At 41.9% G+C, this 24,612-nt stretch overlaps 1 protein-coding gene across 1 annotated transcript in view; it reads right to left on the reverse strand.

Moving 5' to 3' along the window:
* Nucleotides 1-386: 386 nt before the first annotated feature.
* Nucleotides 387-24,612, reverse strand: part of LOC123990624 (ectodysplasin-A-like) — a 65,531-nt gene continuing 41,305 nt past the window's right edge. Inside the window, exons 3-8 of the mRNA XM_046291267.1 lie at nt 5,217-5,252; nt 4,759-4,944; nt 4,624-4,646; nt 4,484-4,535; nt 3,482-3,603; nt 387-2,799 (exon numbers count right to left, since the gene is read on the reverse strand). Coding sequence (XP_046147223.1) covers nt 2,539-2,799; nt 3,482-3,603; nt 4,484-4,535; nt 4,624-4,646; nt 4,759-4,944; nt 5,217-5,252 — 680 coding nt within the window. The 3' untranslated portion in view covers nt 387-2,538. The remainder of the gene's footprint in view (nt 2,800-3,481; nt 3,604-4,483; nt 4,536-4,623; nt 4,647-4,758; nt 4,945-5,216; nt 5,253-24,612) is intronic.

The raw sequence follows: 24,612 nt of genomic DNA on the forward strand, positions 1-24,612 counted from the left end.
GGAGTTGCACTCTGATTTCATCACCTTTCCCCCTTGCTTGCAGGAACAATAGCGCAACAGTGCCAGGTCATGAGGATACCTGGACCACCTATTGAGATGTGCCGTTTGTTAAGTAAATAAAGTCATAAATGAGGTGAAAAGGAGTGTGTTGTTTAACGCTGGTTCATTGAGGTTACACCTACAGTCACACTAAGTATGTCCATGGCCCCCATGGGTGGAAAGGAAACAGCATCTAGCCTGCAACAAACCTGCTGAAAGTAACTTGTTGTAAGCTGCATAGAGTATATTTGCTGTATTTTAAAGAAGCCATATATACCTTAGTATGTCAATATATACCCCAGTAGATCAATACAGTAGGATCTTCTTTTCACTTCTTTCTTTTAACAACTGCCATAAGTGTTGTTACAAAATACTATGTTATATAACAACTGTGAATTAAAATAATAATAATTATATAAATCAATACAATTTACAAAAACAGAATTCTATTTTATATACATATTTACAATCACAACAGAGTATACAAATGTACATATTAGTCAACAAAGCAGGGAAACAATTATACCCTATTTACCTACAAACAATCCAAATAATTCATATCACAATACATACCACAATGTATTGAAACACTTAAACTAAACAGTGTTTGAATTAAAAGGACTATAGCTACCAGAGTTTGGGACAATTCTATCTTGACTCAACTTGACTCGGGCATTGAATTTAATCACAAAGCATGAATTGGAGAATGAACACTGAATAAGCACTGAATTGAACCAAACAAATTCTGATTGCGACACAACTAAAGTAATACTACAAGAACATGGTACACTCATTGCCCTTTTTGTCAGGTTTCTAAACTGAAAGTTGTAATGTTTGATACCAACTCTTATTGCAGACATTATGGATGATGTAGAATTCCCATAATAACAGAAAAGTAATACACTTGAACTTCCCTGGGTAATGGTCTGATTTATCTTTCCTTCCATAACGGTTATCAAACTAATTCAAAACAACTGGACATGATTCTGCTTTTGTCACCAATTTTCCAGAAGGTTGACTGCATGGTGATTGACCAAACCCTGTAATATTTATAATACATGCACAGTGCAGAGCAGTTTCATAAACATCCAGAAACTGTAATGTTGACAGATAATCTGGGCCCTTAAATGCTTCCTTAAAGACTAATGTGTCCACTCACATATACACATGAACACGCAAAGGAGTTATATGCTGAAAAATGTTTTGACTGTGTGTGATTATTCACAAAAGATTCAAGCTGCCTATGTATATGGAAAGACAAAATTATTCTGAGAAAAAGTGAAACACAAATGGCCTTCCAGAAACAGGACATGACTGGTTCAGCTCAAAGGGAATGACAAGTGAATTGGTTATTTCAAACAAACCAAAGCAGAACTAAATAAAGCAAAGAAATATAAATGGTGTCCATGACAAGCCTTGGGATCATGAACGGTCAACATAGTAACATGAAGAATGTCATTTTTAGGTCATGTTAGTAATTTGGAAAAATGAATCTACAGTATTAATCTGGTTGATTCCATATTTGACAAACAACTTCATTTCAAACCTAAAAGAAACATCCATAAAGACCTTGTTATTTAACAAGAGAGGGAGAAAGAGAGAGAGAGAGGTAGAGAGAGAGATATATTTGCCTACAGGTCAATAATTTGTTTTAATCAGTGCACATTCTAACAGAGAAATGTTTGTGCTTCAGCTGTGCATGTTCAATTCATCAGAGAACTCTCACACATTGTATTTCTATATTGTATTCAAACGCTTTTACAGTATGTACCCATGTTAGCTAACAACCTATATAACTCAGTGGATTGATACCACACCAACAATCACATTCACTTCTCCAAATAGGTTTAGTTTGGTAGATAAAAACAAGCATTCTACATTTGTTTAATAATGTATAATAGGTGTTTTATGTACTTTGTCATGAGAGAGTTATTTTAGTGGAGACTTGAATGACTCCTGTCAATCTTGGTTTCTCAAGCATGTTATGATCAGGGAAACCAAGTTATTCCCTATAAATGCACTATTCTAGAATTAAAGCCTAATGTATTTTTCTTCCAAAAAAATCAGCAACTCCTCCCTTTCTTAATGCTTGACAAGTTGGGTGCATATTTGTCCATAATCAGCACCGAAGATCAGAGTCATCATCACTCTTTGGAAAGAATCTTCCACTCAGAGATAACAGGCAGTGGGTTAATATCATTACACCATTACACCCTAATATCAGGTAGGGTGGGACCTATCAACTCAGCCTGAGGATGGGGCCTGGCCCAGCCTGAGGGTGGATACTGTATGCACTGTACATGTCAACTCAGGAGTAGGTGGGCCTTCTCATCTCCTCATTGGTCGATATGTGATAGATGGTGGTGATGGTTGTAGAGGCAGAGTAGAGTCGGTGGAGTCTCCCATAAACCATAGATGGATATGGTGGTTGAGGGTTGGGGCTGGTTGAGGGTTGGGTCCTGATTTGACAGTCAGTTTGGTGGGCCTGTGTCTGCTTCTTCAGGAGTGGCTGGCTGGGGGGGCCTCCCCAAGTCGGATGCTCCCCAGGAAGGTGGTGTGGTTGGTCATGCTAATGGAGGTGTCCTCGTACACCATCCTGATGGAGATCTTCTGCCGGGCACGCAGCAGACACACCCCAGCCGTGTAGCAGGTGTTGAACTTGCGCTGTCCAGTCTCGATGCTCCGTGTACAGCGCAGGAACGGCGTCTTGTCCACCATCACCTCATAGCTAGCAATGTCAGTGAAGTTGAGGTAGTAAACCTGGCAGTAGAAGTTATGTGGAGACAAACATGCTATAAATATTGTGTTTAATTCTGAGGGAATAACACAAATATGCACTCTTAGAAAAAAAGGTGCTATCTGGAACCTATAAGGGTTCTTCGGCCTTCCCCATAGGAGAACCCATTGAAGAACCCTTTCTGGTTCAAAGTAAGAGCGTGAGCATGCAGATAATGAACTAGACTACTTATATAACTTAATAGGTAATTAACAATACATTTTATTTAGAATCATAAAATATAGCAGGCAAACTGGGAAAATTACCACAGCATAAGATCCACTTTGTACAAGGTGGATCACATTGAAGGGCATGCAATACATTCACTTCACTCATCCAGACATTTCCCTCTGCAGCCAAGAGCACTGATAAAATCAACCACCTGGGTTCTGAGAAATGTAGCCTACAGTATGCCAAATCATTTCAATTGAATACTTGCAAAAGTCATTACATGGGGAAATCTAATTTGGATTTCTGAATAAGAATGTTTTGGCTCAAAGCTAAGGAGTCTTTATAGATTATGCCTTATAGTATTATAGGCCTTACAACAGACAATTGAGATATTTTGACCTAATCATTGAGATAGCATAATCAACTGGGACTGCAAAGAGAAAGGACGAGTGACATGCAGGCGACAGGAAGAGTTAGGCCCAAGACCATACTCACTTCTACCTGACTATAGATGAAGTAGGTACCATCTACCAGCACCTCCAGCTCCCCAGACCGCGAGTGCATCTTGAACACCTTGTGATGCATGGATATCATTTTCCAGTTTCTCAGTACGCCTTCTGAAAGATCTCAGCGTGAGAAAAGGGCAGTCACTTAACATCCGTCGTTGCCATACAATTACAGACAGGGTTCTTCATTGTTGCATTGTTAAAAAATAAACTACAGTAAATACAATATGTGTGTTTTTCTCCAGCAGTGAATTAATGTTTTTTTATCTCCCCTTTTTCGTGGTATCCAATTGGTAGTTACAGTCTTGTCTCATCGCTGCAACTCCCGTACAGACAATGGTCAAGAGCTTTGTGTCCCCTGAAACATAACCCAACCAAGCCGCACTGCTTCTTGACACAATGCCCACATAACCCGGAGGAAACACCGTACACCTGGCGACTGTGCACTGCGCCCGGCCCGCCGTAGGAGTCACTAGTGCACCATGGGACGGGTTAGGGGAGGGTTTGGCCAGCAGGGAAGTCCTTACATCCCTGCTGGCCAAACCCTCCCCTAACCCAGACGATGCTGGGCCAATTGTGCACCGCCCCATGGGTCTCCCGGTCACAGCTGGCAGTGACAGAGTCTGGACTCGAACCCAGAATCTCTAGTGGCACAGCTAGCATTGCGATGCAGTGCCTTAGACCACTGCACCACTCGGGAGGCCTGTGAATTAATGTTTTAACTTATAGATGGGTGGGCTGTTTATCAACAAAACTGATATGTGTGCAAATGTGGAGCAAAACAGCTATCTGACTGTCCAGAATCATATCAACACAGAGACTTGTGTCCCATCGATGAGCACACATCTTTTTAGTGACCTTCTATTCAGATGTATTCTTAGTGGAACAAAGAACAAATAAGAGACTTCTTAAGAATGATTTCTGACAGTAAATATGGCTTGTTTTCATCCATTAAGTGATGTGACCAGAGTATCTAAAATTTAACTCTTACCTTCCTTGACCTGTATTGTTGTTTCCTGGCCTTGGAGATGTACCACAGCAGGCTGTAACACAACAAGAAAGAATACATTCCTCAAAAAGTGGACATACATAAATACAATTAATAATCAGAACATTGAAAGGGTAACATACCTGGTTATCTCTGACTCTGCCCCCTGTACAGATTAAGAAACAATTACAATGTCAGTTTATTTAATGAAAGGTTAAAAAACACAAATATATCTCAAATCAGGATTTTGGCCAAATGGAATGAAACTGAGGAGGTACCTGAGGGTCCTTGAAGACCAGGGGGTCCCTGTGGCCCTGGGGGTCCAGCAGGGCCTGGCGGTCCGGGTGGTCCTGAGGGGCCCATGGCGTTGTTCCCAGGGATACCTGGGATGCCAGGAATACCTGGTGGCCCCTGTGGCCCTGGAGGGCCTGGGGGGCCAGGTGCACCCGGAGGGCCTTTCTTGCCTAAAAAAACAAGACATGGAAAGAAATCTGAATTAGTGAGTACTATGACATAAATGAAAATACAAACAACCTCCTCCTCACTGCACCATCACCTGTAGCAATGGAAGCGTTCACTTAAATTTGGCATCACCATGATGATGTGGATGGTGACACTTTGCTTCTTGAAGTATTTTGGGACTGTATTACCAGTGGACTAATGAAATAAATACACAAATAGTTTTTGACAGAATTTAGGTGTAGATGTACAGTATAAATTATTTTGTGAACTTTACCTTTCTTCCTTTCTTTCCGTTTGTTTCCATGTGATTCTGAAAGAGATAGAACATACAGAGAATCAAACAAGTTAAGGTGGGTGCAGATGCAGTACAATACAGGTTGAAAACACTCCCTCCCCCCAGCACAGGATATGCCACTTCTGTTCTCAAAGATATGTCTTTACAGCTTTCCATCTCATCTCTCCCCTAGTCTAGATGGCAGAATTAAGTGATAAGGCCCGAGAAGACGGTGTTTGGAGGATATATTGGCACGGGTGTTGTTAGCAAACCGTGCCAATATATCCTCCAAACTCTGGCTTCGAGGGCATTATTACTGGTTACCAACATATTCAAATAATGATTGACATATCTTCATTAACATTTTTATTTTTATGAATTTATTCATACTATTTAATCCTACCACAATATATAGTCCCGACACAAAAAGTTCATTCTATCGATTGCCAGTTGCCAGAGACGCGACCCAGTCGTTCAGTCTTTTTGTTCTGTATCTATGGACCCGACCCGATGGCTGGCAAAGTTCTTATCCCTTACTTAGTTACAGTCACATCAAACAGTGCAGCCAGAATAACAACAGTAGCTGCATTTGTATTAGTTTAAGCTGTTTTCTAGTGACATTTATTTGGACACATCTATAACAATGAGCTACTAAGAAGCGATTTTGCCTGGCATAGAAAATGTGCTCTCTCGTCAGGACACTGATGTTCAGAGCAGCTAGCCAACAACACAGCAAACACAATCACTTGAAACTGAAGCTGGAAAGACTGCAAACTAGCAGCTCCTCATTTCGTTTGACCTTTTTTCAATTGGCATTTCTTTGTATATATCCCAAAAATTATGCCAGCTGATTCATAATTTCAACTGTCTGAGAATTGCTGCCTACCTGTCTGTCTGGCCCCAACTCCCGACACTTCATTACTATGGGACAGCTGGAGTTCAAATTTGAATATGGAAACAATGTTGCAATTGTCGGAGAGACAGGCAGCAAGGTTTATACAAATCTCCGCTGTAGAAATCTAAATATTAGTCTAAAAGAAATGTGATATAATGTGTAGAGGATTTTTATAGTGGAGATCAAGTTTATAAATTGCCTGGCTGGGCTGATGAAACAGTGGATTGCCCAGTCAGATGGAACAGAGTAAATAGGCCTTTTAAAGTTATAGATTTAGCCCGTGGTAACTTGTGGAATAGTCACTGGCTGGAATGTGGTTTCAACCAATAAACATTCAGGATTAGAACCACCCGTTGTATAATTAAAAATATAGAGTCATATATTACTGTAGAGGCATGTAGAGCAAATTATTAGAGTTAGCTTGAGGTGGTTTATGCCTAACACAAGGTAAACCAAACTGAAAAGGAATAAACATGCTATTGTCCTGAAATGAATACGATTTACTCTCAACAAATACGATTTAAAAATGGTCTGTTCATAAAATTAGAAGGCGTAGTTTTCTGAGGACAGGCATTATCTCTAAATTCCTTGTATATGTACTGTAGCAAGATAACGTCTTGAGACATAAATAGATTTTCTCCTAAAAAATGTGATAAAAAATCTGGAACACGTTAGGAGTGAAAAAAAAAACTGAAATGCCAAAAGTCTTTGTATCACAGGCGAGCAGGAGGTGGTCTGAGAGTAATTATAATTGAAAGACTCAGGAATTTTACTGATTTGAGGAAAATATCTCTAAAGGTGGTTTTCATTGTTTATACTGCTGTATGTTGCAGTTAGGGTTGTAAAGATACCGGTAATTTACCAAAGTTACCAGAAACTTCATTTTGGTAATGAAGAGAAAATATATGACAATCTATCGTAACTTTGGTCATTTATACTTAAATAACTTTTAAAAAATGTATTCATATATAGCATTCATTTATTATATCTATTACATGAGTTCTAGAGAAAATAGCCTAATTAATGAAAATATCTTCTAATCAACAATGGCATTATATTTTATTCACTTTGCAACTCTTCAAACTATTGACTGTGTTCACAACCACCAGTTTGACGTCAAAATATTGACAACAAATACATATTGACATAGTAAAATAAATAAAAGTGTGTAAAAAATATATGAAGAATATTTCTCCAACCTATCTCCTGATTCTGCCTCCTCAACCCTCCTCTCCTCCCTCTCTGCATCCTTTGACTCTCTATGTCCCCCATCCTCCAGGCCGGCTCGGTCCTCCCCTCCCGCTCCGTGGCTCGATGACTCATTGCGAGCTCACAGAACAGGGCTCCGGGCAGCCGAGCGGAAATGGAGGAAAACTCGCCTCCCTGCGGACCTGGCATCCTTTCACTCCCTCCTCTCTACATTTTCCTCCTCTGTCTCTGCTGCTAAAGCCACTTTCTACCACGCTAAATTCCAAGCATCTGCCTCTAACCCTAGGAAGCTCTTTGCCACCTTCTCCTCCCTCCTGAATCCTCCTCCCCCTCCCCCCCTCCTCCCTCTCTGCAGACGACTTCGTCAACCATTTTGAAAAGAAGGTTGACGACATCCGATCCTCGTTTGCTAAGTCAAACGACACCGCTGGTTCTGCTCACACTGCCCTACCCTGTGCTCTGACCTCTTTCTCCCCTCTCTCTCCAGATGAAATCTCGCGTCTTGTGACGGCCGGCTGCCCAACAACCTGCCCGCTTGACCCTATCCCCTCCCCTCTTCTCCAGACCATTTCCGGAGACCTTCTCCCTTACCTCACCTCGCTCATCAACTCATCACTGACCGCTGGCTACGTCCCTTCCGTCTTCAAGAGAGCGAGAGTTGCACCCCTTCTGAAAAAACCTACACTCGATCCCTCCGATGTCAACAATTACAGACCAGTATCCCTTCTTTCTTTTCTCTCCAAAACTCTTGAACGTGCCGTCCTTGGCCAGCTCTCCCGCTATCTCTCTCTGAATGACCTTCTTGATCCAAATCAGTCAGGTTTCAAGACTAGTCATTCAACTGAGACTGCTCTCCTCTGTATCACGAAGGCGCTCCGCACTGCTAAAGCTAACTCTCTCTCCTCTGCTCTCATCCTTCTAGATCTATCGGCTGCCTTCGATACTGTGAACCATCAGATCCTCCTCTCCACCCTCTCCGAGTTGGGCATCTCCGGCGCGGCCCACGCTTGGATTGCGTCCTACCTGACAGGTCGCTCCTAACAGGTGGCGTGGCGAGAATCTGTCTCCTCACCACGCGCTCTCACCACTGGTGTCCCCCAGGGCTCTGTTCTAGGCCCTCTCCTATTCTCGCTATACACCAAGTCACTTGGCTCTGTCATAACCTCACATGGTCTCTCCTATCATTGCTATGCAGACGACACACAACTAATCTTCTCCTTTCCCCCTTCTGATGACCAGGTGGCGAATCGCATCTCTGCATGTCTGGCAGACATATCAGTGTGGATGACGGATCACCACCTCAAGCTGAACCTCGGCAAGACGGAGCTGCTCTTCCTCCCGGGGAAGGACTGCCCGTTCCATGATCTCGCCATCACGGTTGACAACTCCATTGTGTCCTCCTCCCAGAGCGCTAAGAACCTTGGTGTGATCCTGGACAACACCCTGTCGTTCTCAACCAACATCAAGGCGGTGGCCCGTTCCTGCAGGTTCATGCTCTACAACATCCGCAGAGTACGACCCTGCCTCACACAGGAAGCGGCGCAGGTCCTAATCCAGGCACTTGTCATCTCCCGTCTGGATTACTGCAACTCGCTGTTGGCTGGGCTCCCTGCCTGTGCCATTAAACCCCTTCAACTCATCCAGAACACCGCAGCCCGTCTGGTGTTCAACCTTCCCAAGTTCTCTCACGTCACCCCGCTCCTCCGTTCTCTCCACTGGCTTCCAGTTGAAGCTCGCATCCGCTACAAGACCATGGTGCTTGCCTACGGAGCTGTGAGGGGAACGGCACCTCAGTACCTCCAGGCTCTGATCAGGCCCTACACCCAAACAAGGGCACTGCGTTCATCCACCTCTGGCCTGCTCGCCTCCCTACCACTGAGGAAGTACAGCTCCCGCTCAGCCCAGTCAAAACTGTTCGCTGCTCTGGCCCCCCAATGGTGGAACAAACTCCCTCACGACGCCAGGACAGCGGAGTCAATCACCACCTTCCGGAGACACCTGAAACCCCACCTCTTTAAGGAATACCTAGGATAGGATAAGTATTCCCTCTCCCCCCCCCTTTAAGATTTAGATGCACTATTGTAAAGTGACATGTTCCACTGGATGTCATAAGGTGAATGCACCAATTTGTAAGTCGCTCTGGATAAGAGCGTCTGCTAAATGACTTAAATGTAATGTAAATGATGCTGAAACTCTCATATTAACATCAATGATATTCACTAAGTTGATGGTTTATATTTAGGATAATGTCTTAAAGCTTTGTCATTCTATTTTTAATTTTAAAATCATTTATTTTTCATGTGATTAACCCACACAGTGGGCAAGAGATAATTACAGATGACTGAAGTACTAAAAAGGGCCACTAGATGTCTTGTGATGGATTACATAAAATCCTTGAAAGATACCAAAATTCTGGAAGTTTATTGGTAAACGTCTAAAGTTTCCATTAATATACCCTCCTTTTGCAACCCTAGTTGCAGTTGCGTTGGCTATGTCAAACAACACAAACAGAGAGTTTGAGTTTGCCATCCTTTGAGAAGCTTTTCTTCCAAGGTTTTGACATGGAATGAAAAGAACCTAAGAGCATTGCGTGTTACATGCGTCATAAAAACAAATTTCAAGAAAGCAAATCTGGAGATATGTCACATTCCAAAAGTTAGAGGAATATTTTCAAATAGACTTTCAGAAAGAAATTACTTTCAAGAGATGTTCCAAAATCCCAATCATTGTGCCCATGAAGGCCATGAGTAGCCTGACAACTCACACTAAATTCTTCAGCTGATCTGTCGTTTGCTACATACTTCAGTTTGAGACTGCCATCATTGAAGTCGGTTGTGGTGATAAGGAGCATGAGGGGCATTGTACAAAACTAAACAAAGTCATCAGCGATTGGATCGTCTCTAACCAATCAGAGTATCAAAGCCAATTACACATTATAAAACTGCTGCTTCACCATGTGGGTTCTGGCTCTGGCCCAACCAATCGGTTTCAGGACCAATCAGATGGCCCAAATTTGTTCGCATTTGGTTAAGGGTCGAGGAGGTACTCAAATCCAGACTCATTGCGGAGAAGAAACTAACATCTGTGGACGTAGCGTTTGGCCAGAGCATTTGGCCAGAGTTTGGGTAGCCAGGCAAGCCCATGAGGGCCCTGTTTTTTAAAACACTTGTTATTAATTAATAGTGAGAGATGCTGTGGCACTGTGCCCACTACGGTGGCACTGTGGTATATTTGGAGCTGTTTCTTTGTATAAGAGTGTGTTAGTATTTCCCGAAAACAAATGCCCTAACCACAGCTTTCATAGTTGTCAGGTACTGCAAGCATGGGACTGGCTGAACACAATGTAATTCATGTTAGGACTCCAAAAACAATAAGACTTGAATGTTAATGGACCCGTATCACAGTCTATGATGGACAGTCATGGCCTGTAATGACTGCACAGCACACATCGTTTCTTGTAGTTGAATTGCAAGAATGGACCCATCCAAAGCCCAGCAATTATACAATTTGAAAAGAATACCCTAACAACCTTGCTCAACTCATATAAACAACATCTGTGCAGCAACTAAGTGAAAATACGCAAGAAGACTGTCAACGACACTGTAAAACCTGTGACATACATGTGTGCCTTGTTTGTCTTAGAATACTTTTTTCAATAAATGTCATAATTTTGCTGTTTTAATTACCATTGTTTCTTAATGTTGTCTAGATGTCTTCTCACCCAATCTATTTTTCTCAATTCATAAGCGTTCAAAAGTATGAAGAACAATTTACTTAAGACACTAGCTTTCAAGTTTGTATTTATTCCAGATGACTTTCTTTCCAAATGAGTTCAATAGTTTCTTTGATGAGCAAGATAAATGTATACCATGGCTAACTATGCATCCGAATGGTGAATAACTCTACAGTGAAGACGAAAAGAATTGACCGCACACGGAACAGACTCCAAAACATTCCAATTCACTGGACCTTCCTTTGGTTTGTCAAATGTGCATACAGGCCCAACTGTGCTAAAATATCAACAACTTTACACGCAGGAACTATATTGTATAAAGAAGATAGAAGTGCTCCTCATATTAAGGGAAACTGTCCACCTACAGCACCACCCAGTAATTCATCTGCTCAAAATCCTAGCAAAGAAATCGCTGAATTGGTCATAGCAAGAAAAGAGCCAAAATGAGAATTACTTGTTGGATCAGTGATAACACTTTTTACTTTGTTTTCATTGGCAGCCATATAGGAAATTACTGTTTTACTGGAAAGAGGATTAGAAAGCTAGGAGCACAGTTGATTTCACCAACTTCTATAGATTCACAATCTAGAGCATTCTTTCAGGCTGCATCGCCCTGGTACTGATGCGTAGGGCTGCATCGCCTGGTACTGATGTGTTGGGCTGTACCGCCTGGTACTGCAACTACTTTGCCTGCAACAGCATGGCTCTCCAGAGATGGTGCGGTCAGCCCAACGCATCACCGGGAAACACTGCCTGCTCTCCAGGACATCTACAGCACCCGGTGTCATAGGAAGGCCAAGAAGAACCTAAGGCACCGAGCCACGGTCTGTTCACTCTGCTACCATCATGCAGACAGAGACAGTACAGGTGTATCAAAGACAGGACAGAGAGACTGAAAGAACAGCTTGTTCAACAGACCATCACTAGTCAGCCACTGCCCGGTACTCTGCCTGGCACCTTTGAGACTGTCACTAGCCCGCTACCACCTGGTACTCTCCTGCACCTTAAAGACTGTCACTAGCCCGCTACCACCTGGTACTCCCTTGCAACTTAGAGACTGTCACTAGCCCGCGACCACCTGGTACTCTGCCTGGCACCTGGCAGTCTTTATTAAAGAACCATGAATAGAAACCACGCTGCATTTTGGTCCGCCTCTCCTTCAAGTCAAGAAAACCGTTACAATCCCTTTCATACCATGGCTATAATCTAACAGATTTGCTGCTACGAATGTATTAATTTGCAGGTAGAAATGTGTTCAAGTTCCACTGAAGTAGCTAGCAAGTTTACTAGATAGCTACAATAGTCGGCGTGGTAACCAAACAAACAGACTTGCAAGTTTAGCTAATCAATCCATCAGTCCTACCTACCTTGCCATTATAAACAATTTAATTCAACAATGCAAATAATATATTCAATTCGACAAAAGCAGCTCAAACATAGAACATGTAAGAATGAACTATAGCCATTCAATTCTACAGTGCAAATATACTGTGTGTTATAGGGAAATAATGCACGCTCCAGAATGCTCTTCAAGCCAATCAGAAAAAAGTATTCAACAATGCTATGGTATAATAATGTTTAACATCATTATGAATGACTACCTCATCTCTGTACCCCACACGTGCAATTATCTGTAAGGTCCCTCAGTCGAGCAGTGAATTTCAAACACAGATTCAACCACAAAGACCGGGGAGTTTTTCCAATGCCTCACAAAGAAGGGCACCTATTGGTAGATGTGTAAACATCTGAGCATACTGAAGTTATTAATTACACTTTGGATGGTGTATCAATACACCCATTCAATACAAATATACAGGCGTCCTTCATAACTTAGTTTCCGGAGAGAAAGGAAACCGCTCAGGCATTTCACATTGTAGTTACTACACAATACTAACCTAAATGACAGAGTGAAAAGAAGAAAGCCTGTACAACATAAAAATATTTCAAAACATGCATCCTACTTGCAATAAGGCATTAAAGTAAAACTGCAAAATGTGACAAAGAAATTACCTTTACGTCCGGAATACAAAGCGTTACGTTTGGGGCAAACACAACACAACACATCACACAGTACCACATATTTTCAAGCATGGTAGTGGCTGCATCATGTTATGGGTATGCTTGCAATCGGCAAGGACTAAGGAGTTTTTTTAGGATAAAAAGAAACAGAATAGAGCTAAGCATAGGCAAAATCCTAGAGGAAAACCTGGTTCAGTCTGCTCTCCATCAGACACTGGTGTCACAAATATTACCGAAGGTGACTCCCCTTCTTGTTCGGGTGGCGGTCGGCGGTCGTCGTCGCCGGTCTACTAGCTATCGCCGATCCGTTGTTCTGTGTTCGTTTAGTTTTGTCTAATTGGTAGCACCTGTTTCTAGTTTGGTTGTTAGGATAGGGTATATATAGTCTGTTTAGCCCGCTTCTGTTTCGTGCGGGCTTGTTCGTCTGTTTTGTTGGTTGAGTGTATTTTTGTTGCATTTTGGGTTACACGCTGTCCGGTTATATTTCTGTTCATTTGTGTTTTCACTTTGTACATGTTGTGTTTCGGGACATTAAAGCGTGTTGTTTTTCCCACATCTTTGCTCTCTGCACCTGACTCCACACCTCTTCACTCATAATTGTGACAACTGGGAGACAAATTCACCTTTCAGCAGGACAATTTCCTAAAACACAAGGCCAAGTACACTGGAGTTGCTTACCAAGATGACATGTAATGTTCCTGAGTGGCTTAGTTACAGTTTTGACTTAAATCGGCAAAAAAATCTATGGCAAGACTTGAAAATGGCTGTCTAGCAATGATCAACAACCATTTTGACAGAGCTTGAAGAATTAAAAAAAAAGAATGTGCAAATATTGTACCATCCAGGTGTGCAATGCTCTTAGAGACTTACCCAGGAAGACTCACAGCTGTAATCGCTGCTAAAGTTGATTCTAATATCGATTGACTCAGGGGTGTGGATACTTATGTAAATTAGATATTTCTGTATTTCATTTTAAAAAATGTGCTAAAATGTCTAAAAACATGTTTTCACTTTGTCATGGTGTATTGTGTGTCGACGGCTGAGAAAATACATTTATTGAATACATTTTGAACTCAGGCTGTAACACAACAAAATGTTGGAATAAGTCAACGGGTATGAATACTTTCTGAAGGCTCTGTATATAGAAACATTGAACACTGGTCACTTTAACAATGTAACGATATGCGCTGAGAGTCGGGTGTTTTAATAAATAAATGGAACATAACACAAATCAAGAAAAACGGACAACGCACAGACATGAAACAGGAACAATGACGACTGGGGAAGAAACCAAAGGGAGTGACATATAAAGGGCAGGTAATCAAGGAGGTGATGGAGTCCAGGTGAGTATCATTATGTGTGTAACGCTGGTGACAGCCCTAACACGCAGCCTGGAGACCAAGAGGCCGGAGAGGGAGCACACATGACAGTACCTCCTCCCCAACGTGTGGCTCCAGCCACAGGAAGATGACGATCCCAGGGAGCAGCAGTGGACCTGTCACCTCTGCGGAGGTGCAGAAACCTGACAAACCGGCTGAGGAGTGAGTGCCTGATGAGCTTAGGCATGGGAGCCTACAAACCGGACCGACATCACCCCAACACAAAAAAAACACTCCCTGATGCTTCCCTTTGTTGAGTCGTCATTCTGTAGCGTGTGCTCTGAGAGTCAGGAAGCAAGTTCAGGGAGTGAGTATTTGAATAAATAAACGTAACATAATACCAAACACGAACAATGCACAGACATGACACCTGGAACAGAAACAATGACGCCTAACCAAAGGTAGTTGTCATGTTGGTATGAAAGATCAGGAGACAGGCACAGTACCCCCCGACGCGCAGTCGGGTGCGCGTAACGATGGTGACAGGTGTACGCCATAACGAGCAGCCTGGTGACCTAGAGGTCAGAGAGGGAGCACGTGACAAACAATGTTTGCATACTGTTTTACCCACTTTATATGTATATACTGCATTGAAGTCATGACTCATCCTATATAACTACTGCTGTACACACTTTTTCAATTCATATACTGTCCATAATGTCTAAACACACCATTTATATATATATATATATATATATATATATATATATATATACAGGACTCTGACATTGCTCATTGTGATATTGCTTGTTCTGATATTTCTGATATTTGTCAACTTTTAATTTTAAAATGACACGTGTATTGTTATTGTATTGCTAGATATTATTGCACTGTAAGCATTTTGGCTGCACCTGCGATGTCATCTGCGAATCTGTGTACGCGACCAATAAACTTTGATTTGAGATTTTTTTAAAGCCTTCAGCAACCTCACAGTGTAACCGGTGTGAAATGGCTCTCTAGTTAGTTGTGCGCACTAGTAGCGTTTCCATCGGTGATGTCACTCACTTTGAGATCTTGAAGTTGTTTTTTCCCTTGCTCTGCGAGGGCCGTGGCTTTTGTAGAGCGATAGGTAACGATGCTTTGTGGGTGACTGTTGTTGTTGATGTGTGCAGAGGGTCCCTGATTCAAGTCCAGGTCCAGGCATGGAGAGTGATGGAAGCAATAGGCCTACTGTTACATTGGCACCGTAATCCGGATCACTCAGTTAGGCTCTGCCCGGTTGCTGCGGCAAAGGGGGGTGAGTGTAACCGGTGTGAAATGGCTAGCTAGTTAATGATATGCACTAGCAAGGTTTCAATTGGTGACGTCACTCGCCCTGAGACCATGGAAGAAGTTGTTTCCCTTGCTCTGCAAATGTTGTGGATTTTGTGGTGCGATTGGTAAGGCTGCTTCTTGGGTGACACGTTGATGTGTGCAGAGGGTCCCTGGTTTGAGCCCAGGCTGGGGCAAAGAGAGGGACAGAAGCAATACTGTTACATCAGCACACAGATAGTTTGAAAAAAATACATGTTGATTCATCATCAATCAGGTAAAATATTTGTGCTCTATATTTTTATATCAGTACCAAAATAACCATATGCATAGACCCTATGTGAGAAAGTACAACAATATGTCTATTTTCACTGAGAAGTTCTGTGTATATTGACAGATTGTCCTATGTGTTTAATGTTGAACTTAACACTCCTTTGCTTGGTTTGGATGAAACATGCAATAGTTGAAGAGTGAGACGGAATCACTGATGCGTAAAAAACAATCTCTCCTCCATCCCAAGTGTGTCTGCTTACTTTCACGACTGTACTAAATCAGTCAACATGGATAGTTTGTTACCAGTAGATAGATAGTTGCAGTAAAGCTTACGCCCTTTCACTCTATAGCCATAAGTATGTTTTACGTTCAGGTTGTCAGCCACAAAATGTTGTCATGAAAGATCAACATGCCCACAGCATTGAACATACCCTGCCTTGACAATAGACTAGCAATACATGTTGCTGAAGAAATCGTGGTCATTTTCAGCATCATACATTCTCCCCAGCAACAAGTTTACTCCAACCCATCACCCTGGTACAGGTCCTGGGCCAGACGAGCTCCATTAAGCACTCGCCCATGCGCACACACACACACACACACACACACACACACACACACACACACACACACACACACACACACACACACACACACACACACACACACACACACACACACACACACACACACACACACACACACACACACACTGCTCATAACTCAGCTGTTTTTACAACAGGTGTCCCCACTTAAGCACATGGCTCAGCACAGCCTCTAGAGGTGCACGAGGAATTTTATGGGTGGGGATATGGGTAATAAATACTGGTCAATGTGTTATGGAGAGGCAGGGGAACAAAACAACAAAGAGAGAGAACAAGGCTGTCCCCAGTGTGACACAGCTCTAATGGTCGTACAGTCATGAGAATTGATTTCTGAAAAGAATCCCCATCTGTAAACAGATTGTGACAAAAAAGTGGTAAAATGCTTTAATGAATGGAACAAATTAGCATCAAAGAGGGCCAACATTGAAAACACATTTTCACAACACGTACTACAAAAACACATCTGCTGTGAAATGGCTTGCAAAGGCAAACTGCATATTTATGAAGGCAAAGTGCATCTGACATGAAAGAGAAATTATTATTTTGGCAAATGCTTCAGTACCAGCTCCTTTGGTCTGATAACGCAGAGGGCTCTTTCAAGTCCTCTCCCAGGGCCAGCTGATTGACTTCCATCATTAACACATCCAGTAATGGTTAAACAGCTGAGGACTGCTGTATCCCACACTGTAGTGTTAACTGTTTACCATCAAAAGGTACACATGGTCCTTAGGTCGGTCTACCATTTGGAATCAATACAAAACATTTGCACTGGGGTAACCGCAGTTATTTTGGTTACATGTGACAGACACTGTTCTTACTAGCAGTTTGCACAGTCTGGCATATGTCAGATGTCACATCACACTGCCAGAAGCATATTTAGCTATGATGTTGGTTAGCATCCCAGCTAGCACATAACGTTGTGAGAACCATATGTTTCTTAGAACTTGGTGAGAGAGTGGTTGTCATATGGTTATTTTGTATACGACCTTCCCACAACCTTCTGGGAATGGTGCAGGATTGTTGCTTGGCTTTGGAACATTCTCAGCACATTTAAGGAACTGGACAAAAAAACATGATTTTTTTGGGGGGTATTTTATTACTATAACAGAAGGTTTACTAAAATGTCAAACATGGTTACATTTATTTCCATTTTAGGTCATGTTCTAGGAACGTTCTCCAACTTGTTTGATGTTGGGAATGTTCTCAAATAGTTCAGGAAAACATTAAGAAACAATGTTCTTCCGTCGGAATTTCAGTACTTCAGTTAAATAAAGGTTAAGCAAAAATAAAAATAAAACTTCAGCATAATGTTTCCAACATGTTTACTCATGGTTCTATTTAAAATTCCAACATGTTTACTCATGGTTCTATTTAAAATGTCCCCAAACATTAAGACAAATTTCCATAAAAAAACACAAGAAAACTTTAGTAACGTACAGAGAACATTCTAAAAATGTTACTTAAAAACATATATATACATTCTGTTCTCAGCATCAACAAAACTCTATTCTCTATCTTGAACATGCCCACTAATTGGCCACACCTGATCTTAATTAGTGTTTGTTTCCTTTGAAATGTTGTCATTTTGAATAGACAAAAATGAACAGCTTTGTCTGAGTTAAAAAAACATGGCATGCTAGCTCCATCCTGGTGGCACAGTAGAGTAATTCCATGGCTACAGAACAGAAAATCATAGGTTTGAATCTCACAAATGCCATTCCACAATAAAAAATGAAATGTGTTTACATGATTAGTACCTAAGCAAATACATTTAAAATCAAATTGTATTAGTCTCATGCGCCGAATACAACAGATGTCGACCTTATAGGGAAATGCTTACTTGCGAGCCCCTAATCAATAATGCAGCTGTAAAAAATACAGATAAGTACAAGAAATAAAAGTAACAAGTAATTAAAGAGCAGCAGTAAAGTAACAATAGCAAGACTATATACAGGGGGGGTACCAGTACAGAGTCAATGTGCGGGGGGGGGCACCGGTAAGTTGAGGTAATATGTACATGTATGTAGTTATTGAAGTGACTATGCATAGATGATATCAACAAAGAGCAGTAGCGGTGTAAAAGAGAGGAAGGGGGGGCAATGCAAATAGTCTGGGTAGCCATTTAATTAGGTGTTTAAGGAGTCTTATGGCTTGGGGGTATAAGCTGTTTAGAAGCCTCTTGGACCTAGACTTGGTGTTCCGGTACCGCTTGCCGTGTGGTAGCAGAGAGAACAGTCTATGGCTAGGGTGGCTGGAGCCTTTGACAATTTTTAGAGCCTTCTTCTGACACCGCCTCATATAGAGGTCCTGGATGGCAGGAAGATCGTGTGATGTACTGGGCTGTTCGCACTGCCCTCTGTAGTGCCTTGCGGTCAGAGGCTGAGAAGTTGCCATACCAGGCAGTGATGCAACCAGTCAGGATGCAACCAGTCAGGATGCTCTCGATGGTGCAGCTGTAGAACCTTTTGAGGATCTGAGGACCCATGCCAAATATTTTCAGTCTCCTGAGAGGGAATAGGTTTTGTATTGCCCTCTTCACGACTGTCTTGTTGTGCTTGGACCATGTTAGTTTGTTGGTGATGTGTACACTAAGGAACTTGAAGCTCTCAACCTGCTCCACTGCAGCCCCATCGATGAGAATGGGGGCATGCTCAGTCCTCTTTTTCCTTTAGTCCACAATCACCTCCTTTGTCTTGAGCACATTGAGGGAGAGATATTTGCCTTTGCACCACACGGCCAGATCCCTGATCCCTATAGGCTGTCTTGTCGGTGATCAGGCCTACCACTGTTGTGTCATCGGCAAACTTAATGATGGTGTTGGAGTCATGCCTTACCGTGCAGTCATGAGTGAACAGGGAGTACAGGAGGGGACTGAGCACGCACCCCTGAGGGGCCCCTGTATTGAGGATAAGCGTGGCGGATGTGTTGTTACCCCTCCCTTACCACCTGGGAGAGGACCGTCAGGAAGTTCAGGATCCAGTTGCAGAGGGAGGTGTTTAGTCCCAGGGTCCTTAGTTTATTGATGAGCTTTGAGGGCGCTATGGTGTTGAACGCTGAGCTCTAGTCAATGAATAGCATTCTCAAGTAGGTGTTCCTTTTGTCCAGGTGGGAAAGGGCAGTGTGGAGTGCAATAGAGATTGCATCATCTGTGGATGATTCCATGTGCTTGGAGTTCAAAACAGTTAACCTAAGCTAGCAGTCTTATTGAAACATGTTCTCAGAATGTTTTTTAATTACCTTACCTTCTCAGAACATTAATACAACCTCTCAGGAAAACATTCAGGGAACCATAGTAAAATGTTCTCAGAACCTCCCTGCAAACTAAAAATGAATGTTCCCAGAACAGGCAAAATTTTCACATCTGTTCTCAGAACGTTTAAAAAACGTTCAGTTTTACCGGTCAGGAAACTCATGGCTTCATCCCCAGAACTAATGGGCAACCAAAAACATATGTTTCCACAACTTTCAAGGAAGCAAATGTGCTAGCTGGGATATGCCAAACAAACACATTGGGATACACTCAAATCATCTGTGTCATTAGTGAATTGAAATATAGCAGCAAGAGAACAGAAACCAGATATTATGGTGATCAAATGGATCAAAAAGAGAACATAAAGGGAGTCACTGTGTGAAAACACTCAACGTGTCAAATATTCTGGGTTGGGAGTATTCATGCTTGCTCAACGTAGCTACTACTCTAAAATAGCCCAATGTTGGGAAAATATTTTAGATTTCTGTTTCTTCTGTAAGTACAAACTGTACACATTGCAACACGTCTTTCCACCAAAAATTCTAATTAAAAGGCACAAAGTCAACCTTGGCATTGCACAGAATTCGCCTTGACTGCCAAGAAGCCCTCACCAGTTGTCCAAATGGAATAGGATCTGCTTTGTGTAATCTCATACTGCATGGATCCTGCACAGTGCAGCTCTAACCTCCGAGCTCAGACTGTGATTCATGGCATGGGATTGTAATACATGGTCTTTCTTCATTTTAATCAAAATGAAAGAAGGACAGACCTGTCAGAGAGCAGGTGGGGGAAATTGTTAACATTCAGTCCTTCGGCCTGAGATTGTAGATCTTTGCTTTAAAGCTCAGTCTTAATTTAATATGTTTATAATGTAGAACTAAAATCACATATCCAGGTAGCCTCAAAGTTCGAGTGTTGGGCCAGTAACCACAAGGTTGCTAGTTCAAATACTGGACAAGGTAAAAAAAAAAAAAATCAATCAATGTAACCTTAAGCATAGCCCTTAATCCTAATTGCTCCAGGGATGCTGTACAATTGTGACTTCACTCCCTGCAGATGTCTCAGGGGGAGTTGGGATATGCAAAACAAAAACGAAATTCTATTACATACAACTATAAGCACCCCCCCAAATTCTTATTATAGCTATTAGCTATTAATTAATAAATCTATACTCAGCTTGTTCGATAACATTGTCTGTCTTGTTGCCTAATTTGGAAAGACCTTTTGACCGGGGCTACTTGATCCGTTAAAGTAATGTCCAAGAAATGTAATGGATATTAAGTTGAAATCAAATTGAACTGTAAATGGCTCTTATTGAAGACAATAAGTTAGCCAATGGTCACATCTTAAAATTAGCTCTGCTCTCCCCTGCTCCATGTGAAGGGGAAAAACAGCATTATCTAATGTAGTGAGTTGGTGCTCCCAGTCCTGTCAAAGGCCTTGTCATGTAATGCTGTCTGAGTACATGGGTGCCCCAGGAGAACCTAATACAAGCAGAGAGGGGATGGGGAGAACAAGGAGATGAGCCAATTGGTCAATCTGTCATCTCTCTGGCTAATTTTATTTAAAAAGAGTGAAGTTAGCCAGCAGCTTCATTATTGCAATTTGGACAGGTCTCACAGTAGGAGGCCTGATCGGTTGCGGGCCATTACACAGCAGTGTTTCAAATTACACTGGGAGAAAAATTACATTAAGCTCCTTTATTGTATTTTCAGCCTGCCTCAGGCAAGTAATTGACCTTGGTGGATTTGTGAGGTACAGTGCCTTCAGAAAGTATTCACACCCCTTGACTTTTTCCATATTTTGTTGTGTTACAGACTGAATTTAAAATGGATTTGTTGCGTTGAGATGTGTTGTCACTGGCCTACAGATAATACCCCATAATGTTAAAGTGGAATTATGATTTTTGATTAATAGAATTCATACAAAATGAAAAGCTGAAATGTCTTGAGTCAATAGGTATTCAACCCCTTTGTTATGGTGACTCACTTTGTGTGCAAATAGTGTTTAACATGATTTTTGAATGACTACCTGTACCACACACATCTCTGTACCCCACACATAGAGTTACAGTGGGGAGAACAAAAATTTGATACACTGCCGATTTTGCAGGTTTTCCTACTTACAAAGCATGTAGAGGTCCGTCATTTTTATCATAGGTACACTTCAACTGTGAGAGACGGAATCTAAAACAAAAAATTCAGAAAATCACATTGTATGATTTTTAAGTAATTCATTTGCATTTTATTGCATGACATTCGTATTTGATACATCAGAAAAGCAGAACTTAATATTTGGTACAGAAACCTTCATTTGCAATTACAGAGATCATACGTTTCCTGTAGTTCTTGACCAGGTTTGCACACACTGCAGCAGGGATTTTGGCCCACTCCTCCATACAGACCTTCTCCAGATCCTTCAGGTTTCGGGGCTGTCACTTTGCAATACGGACATTCAGCTCCTTCCAAAGATTTTCTATTGGGTTCAGGTCTGGAGACTGGCTAGGCCACTCCAGGACCTTGAGATGCTTCTTACAGAGCCACTGCTTAGTTGCCCTGGCTGTGTGTTTCGGGTCATTGTCATGCTGGAAGACCCAGCCACAACCCATCTTCAATGCTCTTACTGAGGGAAGGAGGTTGTTGGCCAAGATCTCGTGATACATGGCCCCATCCATCCTCCCCTCAATATGGTGCAGTCGTCCTGTCCCCTTTGCAGAAAAGCATCCCCAAAGAATGATGTTTCCACCTCCATGCTTCAAGGTTGGGATGGTGTTCTTGGGGTTGTACTCACCCTTCTTCTTTCTCCAAACACGGCGAGTGGAGTTTCGACCAAAAAGCTCTATTTTTGTCTCGTCAGACCACATGACCTTCTCCCATTCCTCCTCTGGATTATCCAGATGGGCATTGTGGCAAACTTCAGACGAGCCTGGACATGCGCTGGCTTGAGCAGGGGGACCTTGCGTGCGCTGCAGGATTTTAATCCATGACGGCGTAGTGTGTTACTAATGGTTTTCTTTGAGACTGTGGTCTCAGCTCTCTTCAGGTCATTGACCAGGTCCTGCCGTGTAGTTCTGGGCTGATCCCTCACCTTCCTCATGATCATTGATGCCCCGCGAGGTGAGATCTTGCATGGAGCCCCAGACCGAGGGTGATTGACCGTCATCTTGAACTTCTTCCATTTTCTAATAATTGCGCCAACAGTTGTTGCCTTCTCACCAAGCTGCTTGCCTATTGTCCTGTTGCCCATCCCAGCCTTGTGCAGATCTACAATTTTATCCCTGATGTCCTTACACAGCTCTCTGGTCTTGGCCATTGTGGAGAGGTTGGAGTATGTTTGATTGAGTGTGTGGACAGGTGTCTTTTATACAGGTAACGAGTTCAAACAGGTGCAGTTAATACAGGTAATGAGTGGAGAACAGGAAGGCTTCTTAAAGAAAAACTAAAAGGTCTGTGAGAGCCGGAATTCTTACTGGTTGGTAGGTGATCAAATACTTATGTCATGCAATAAAATGCAAATGAATGACTTAAAAATCATACTATGTGATTTTCTGGATTTTTGTTTCAGATTCCGTCTCTCACAGTTGAAGTGTACCTATGATAAAAATTACAGACCTATACATGCTTTGTAAGTAGGAAAACCTGCAAAATCGGCAGTGTATCAAATACTTCTTCAAGCAGTGAATTTCAAACACAGATTCAACCACAAAGACCAAAGAAAAGAAAGGCACAGTAGATGGGTAAAAAAATACATTGAATATCCCTTTGAGCATAGTGAAGTTATTAATTACACTTTGGATGGTGTATCAATACACCCAGTCACTTCAAAGATACAGATGTCCTTCCTAACTCAGTTACTGGAGAAGAAGGAAATAGCTCAGGGATTTTACCATAAGGCCAATGGTTACTTTAAAAATAGTTTAATGGCTGTGATAGGAGAAAAATTAGGATGGATCAACAACATTGCAGTTACTCCACAATACTAACCTACATGACAGAGTGAAAAGAAGAAAGCCTGTACAGAATACAAATATTCCAAAGCATGCATTCTGTTTGCAATAAGACATTCAAGTAAAACTGCAAAAAATGGCAAAAAAATGAACTTTACGTTTGGAATACAAAGTGTTATGTTTGGGGCAAATCCAATACAACATATTAAAAAATAAACGGAATGGAGCTAAGACCGGCAAAATCCTAGAGGAAAACCTGTTCCAGTCTACTTTCCACCAGACACTGGGAGATGGATTCACCTTTCAGCAGGACAATAACCTAAAACACAAGATCAAATCAACACTGGAGTTGCTTACCAAGAAGGCAGTTAATGTTCCTGAGTGACTGAGTTACAGTTTTGACTTACATTGGTTTGAAATTCTATGGCAAAACCTGAAAATGGTTGTCTAGCAATGATCAAAGACCAATTTTATAGAGCTTGAATAATTTAGAAAAAGATTATGGACAAATGTTGCACAATCCAGGTGTGGAAAGCTCTTAAGAGACTTACCCAGAAAGAGTCATGGCTGTAATCGCTGCCAAAGGTGCTTCTAACATGTATTGACTCAGGGGTGTGAATACTTATGTAAATTAGATATTTCTGTATTTCATTTTCAATACATTTGCAAAAATTTCTAACAACAGGTTTTCACTTTGTCATTATGGGGTATTGCGTGTAGATGGGTGAGAAAAAAAATCTATTGAATCCATTTTGAATTCAGGGTGTAAGACAACACAATGTGGAATAAGTCAAGGGGTATGAATACTTTCTGAAGGAAAAGTACAATATATTCTC

This window comes from Oncorhynchus gorbuscha, linkage group LG02 (genome assembly GCF_021184085.1).
Source record: "Oncorhynchus gorbuscha isolate QuinsamMale2020 ecotype Even-year linkage group LG02, OgorEven_v1.0, whole genome shotgun sequence".
Classification (NCBI taxonomy): Eukaryota; Metazoa; Chordata; class Actinopteri; order Salmoniformes; family Salmonidae; genus Oncorhynchus; species Oncorhynchus gorbuscha.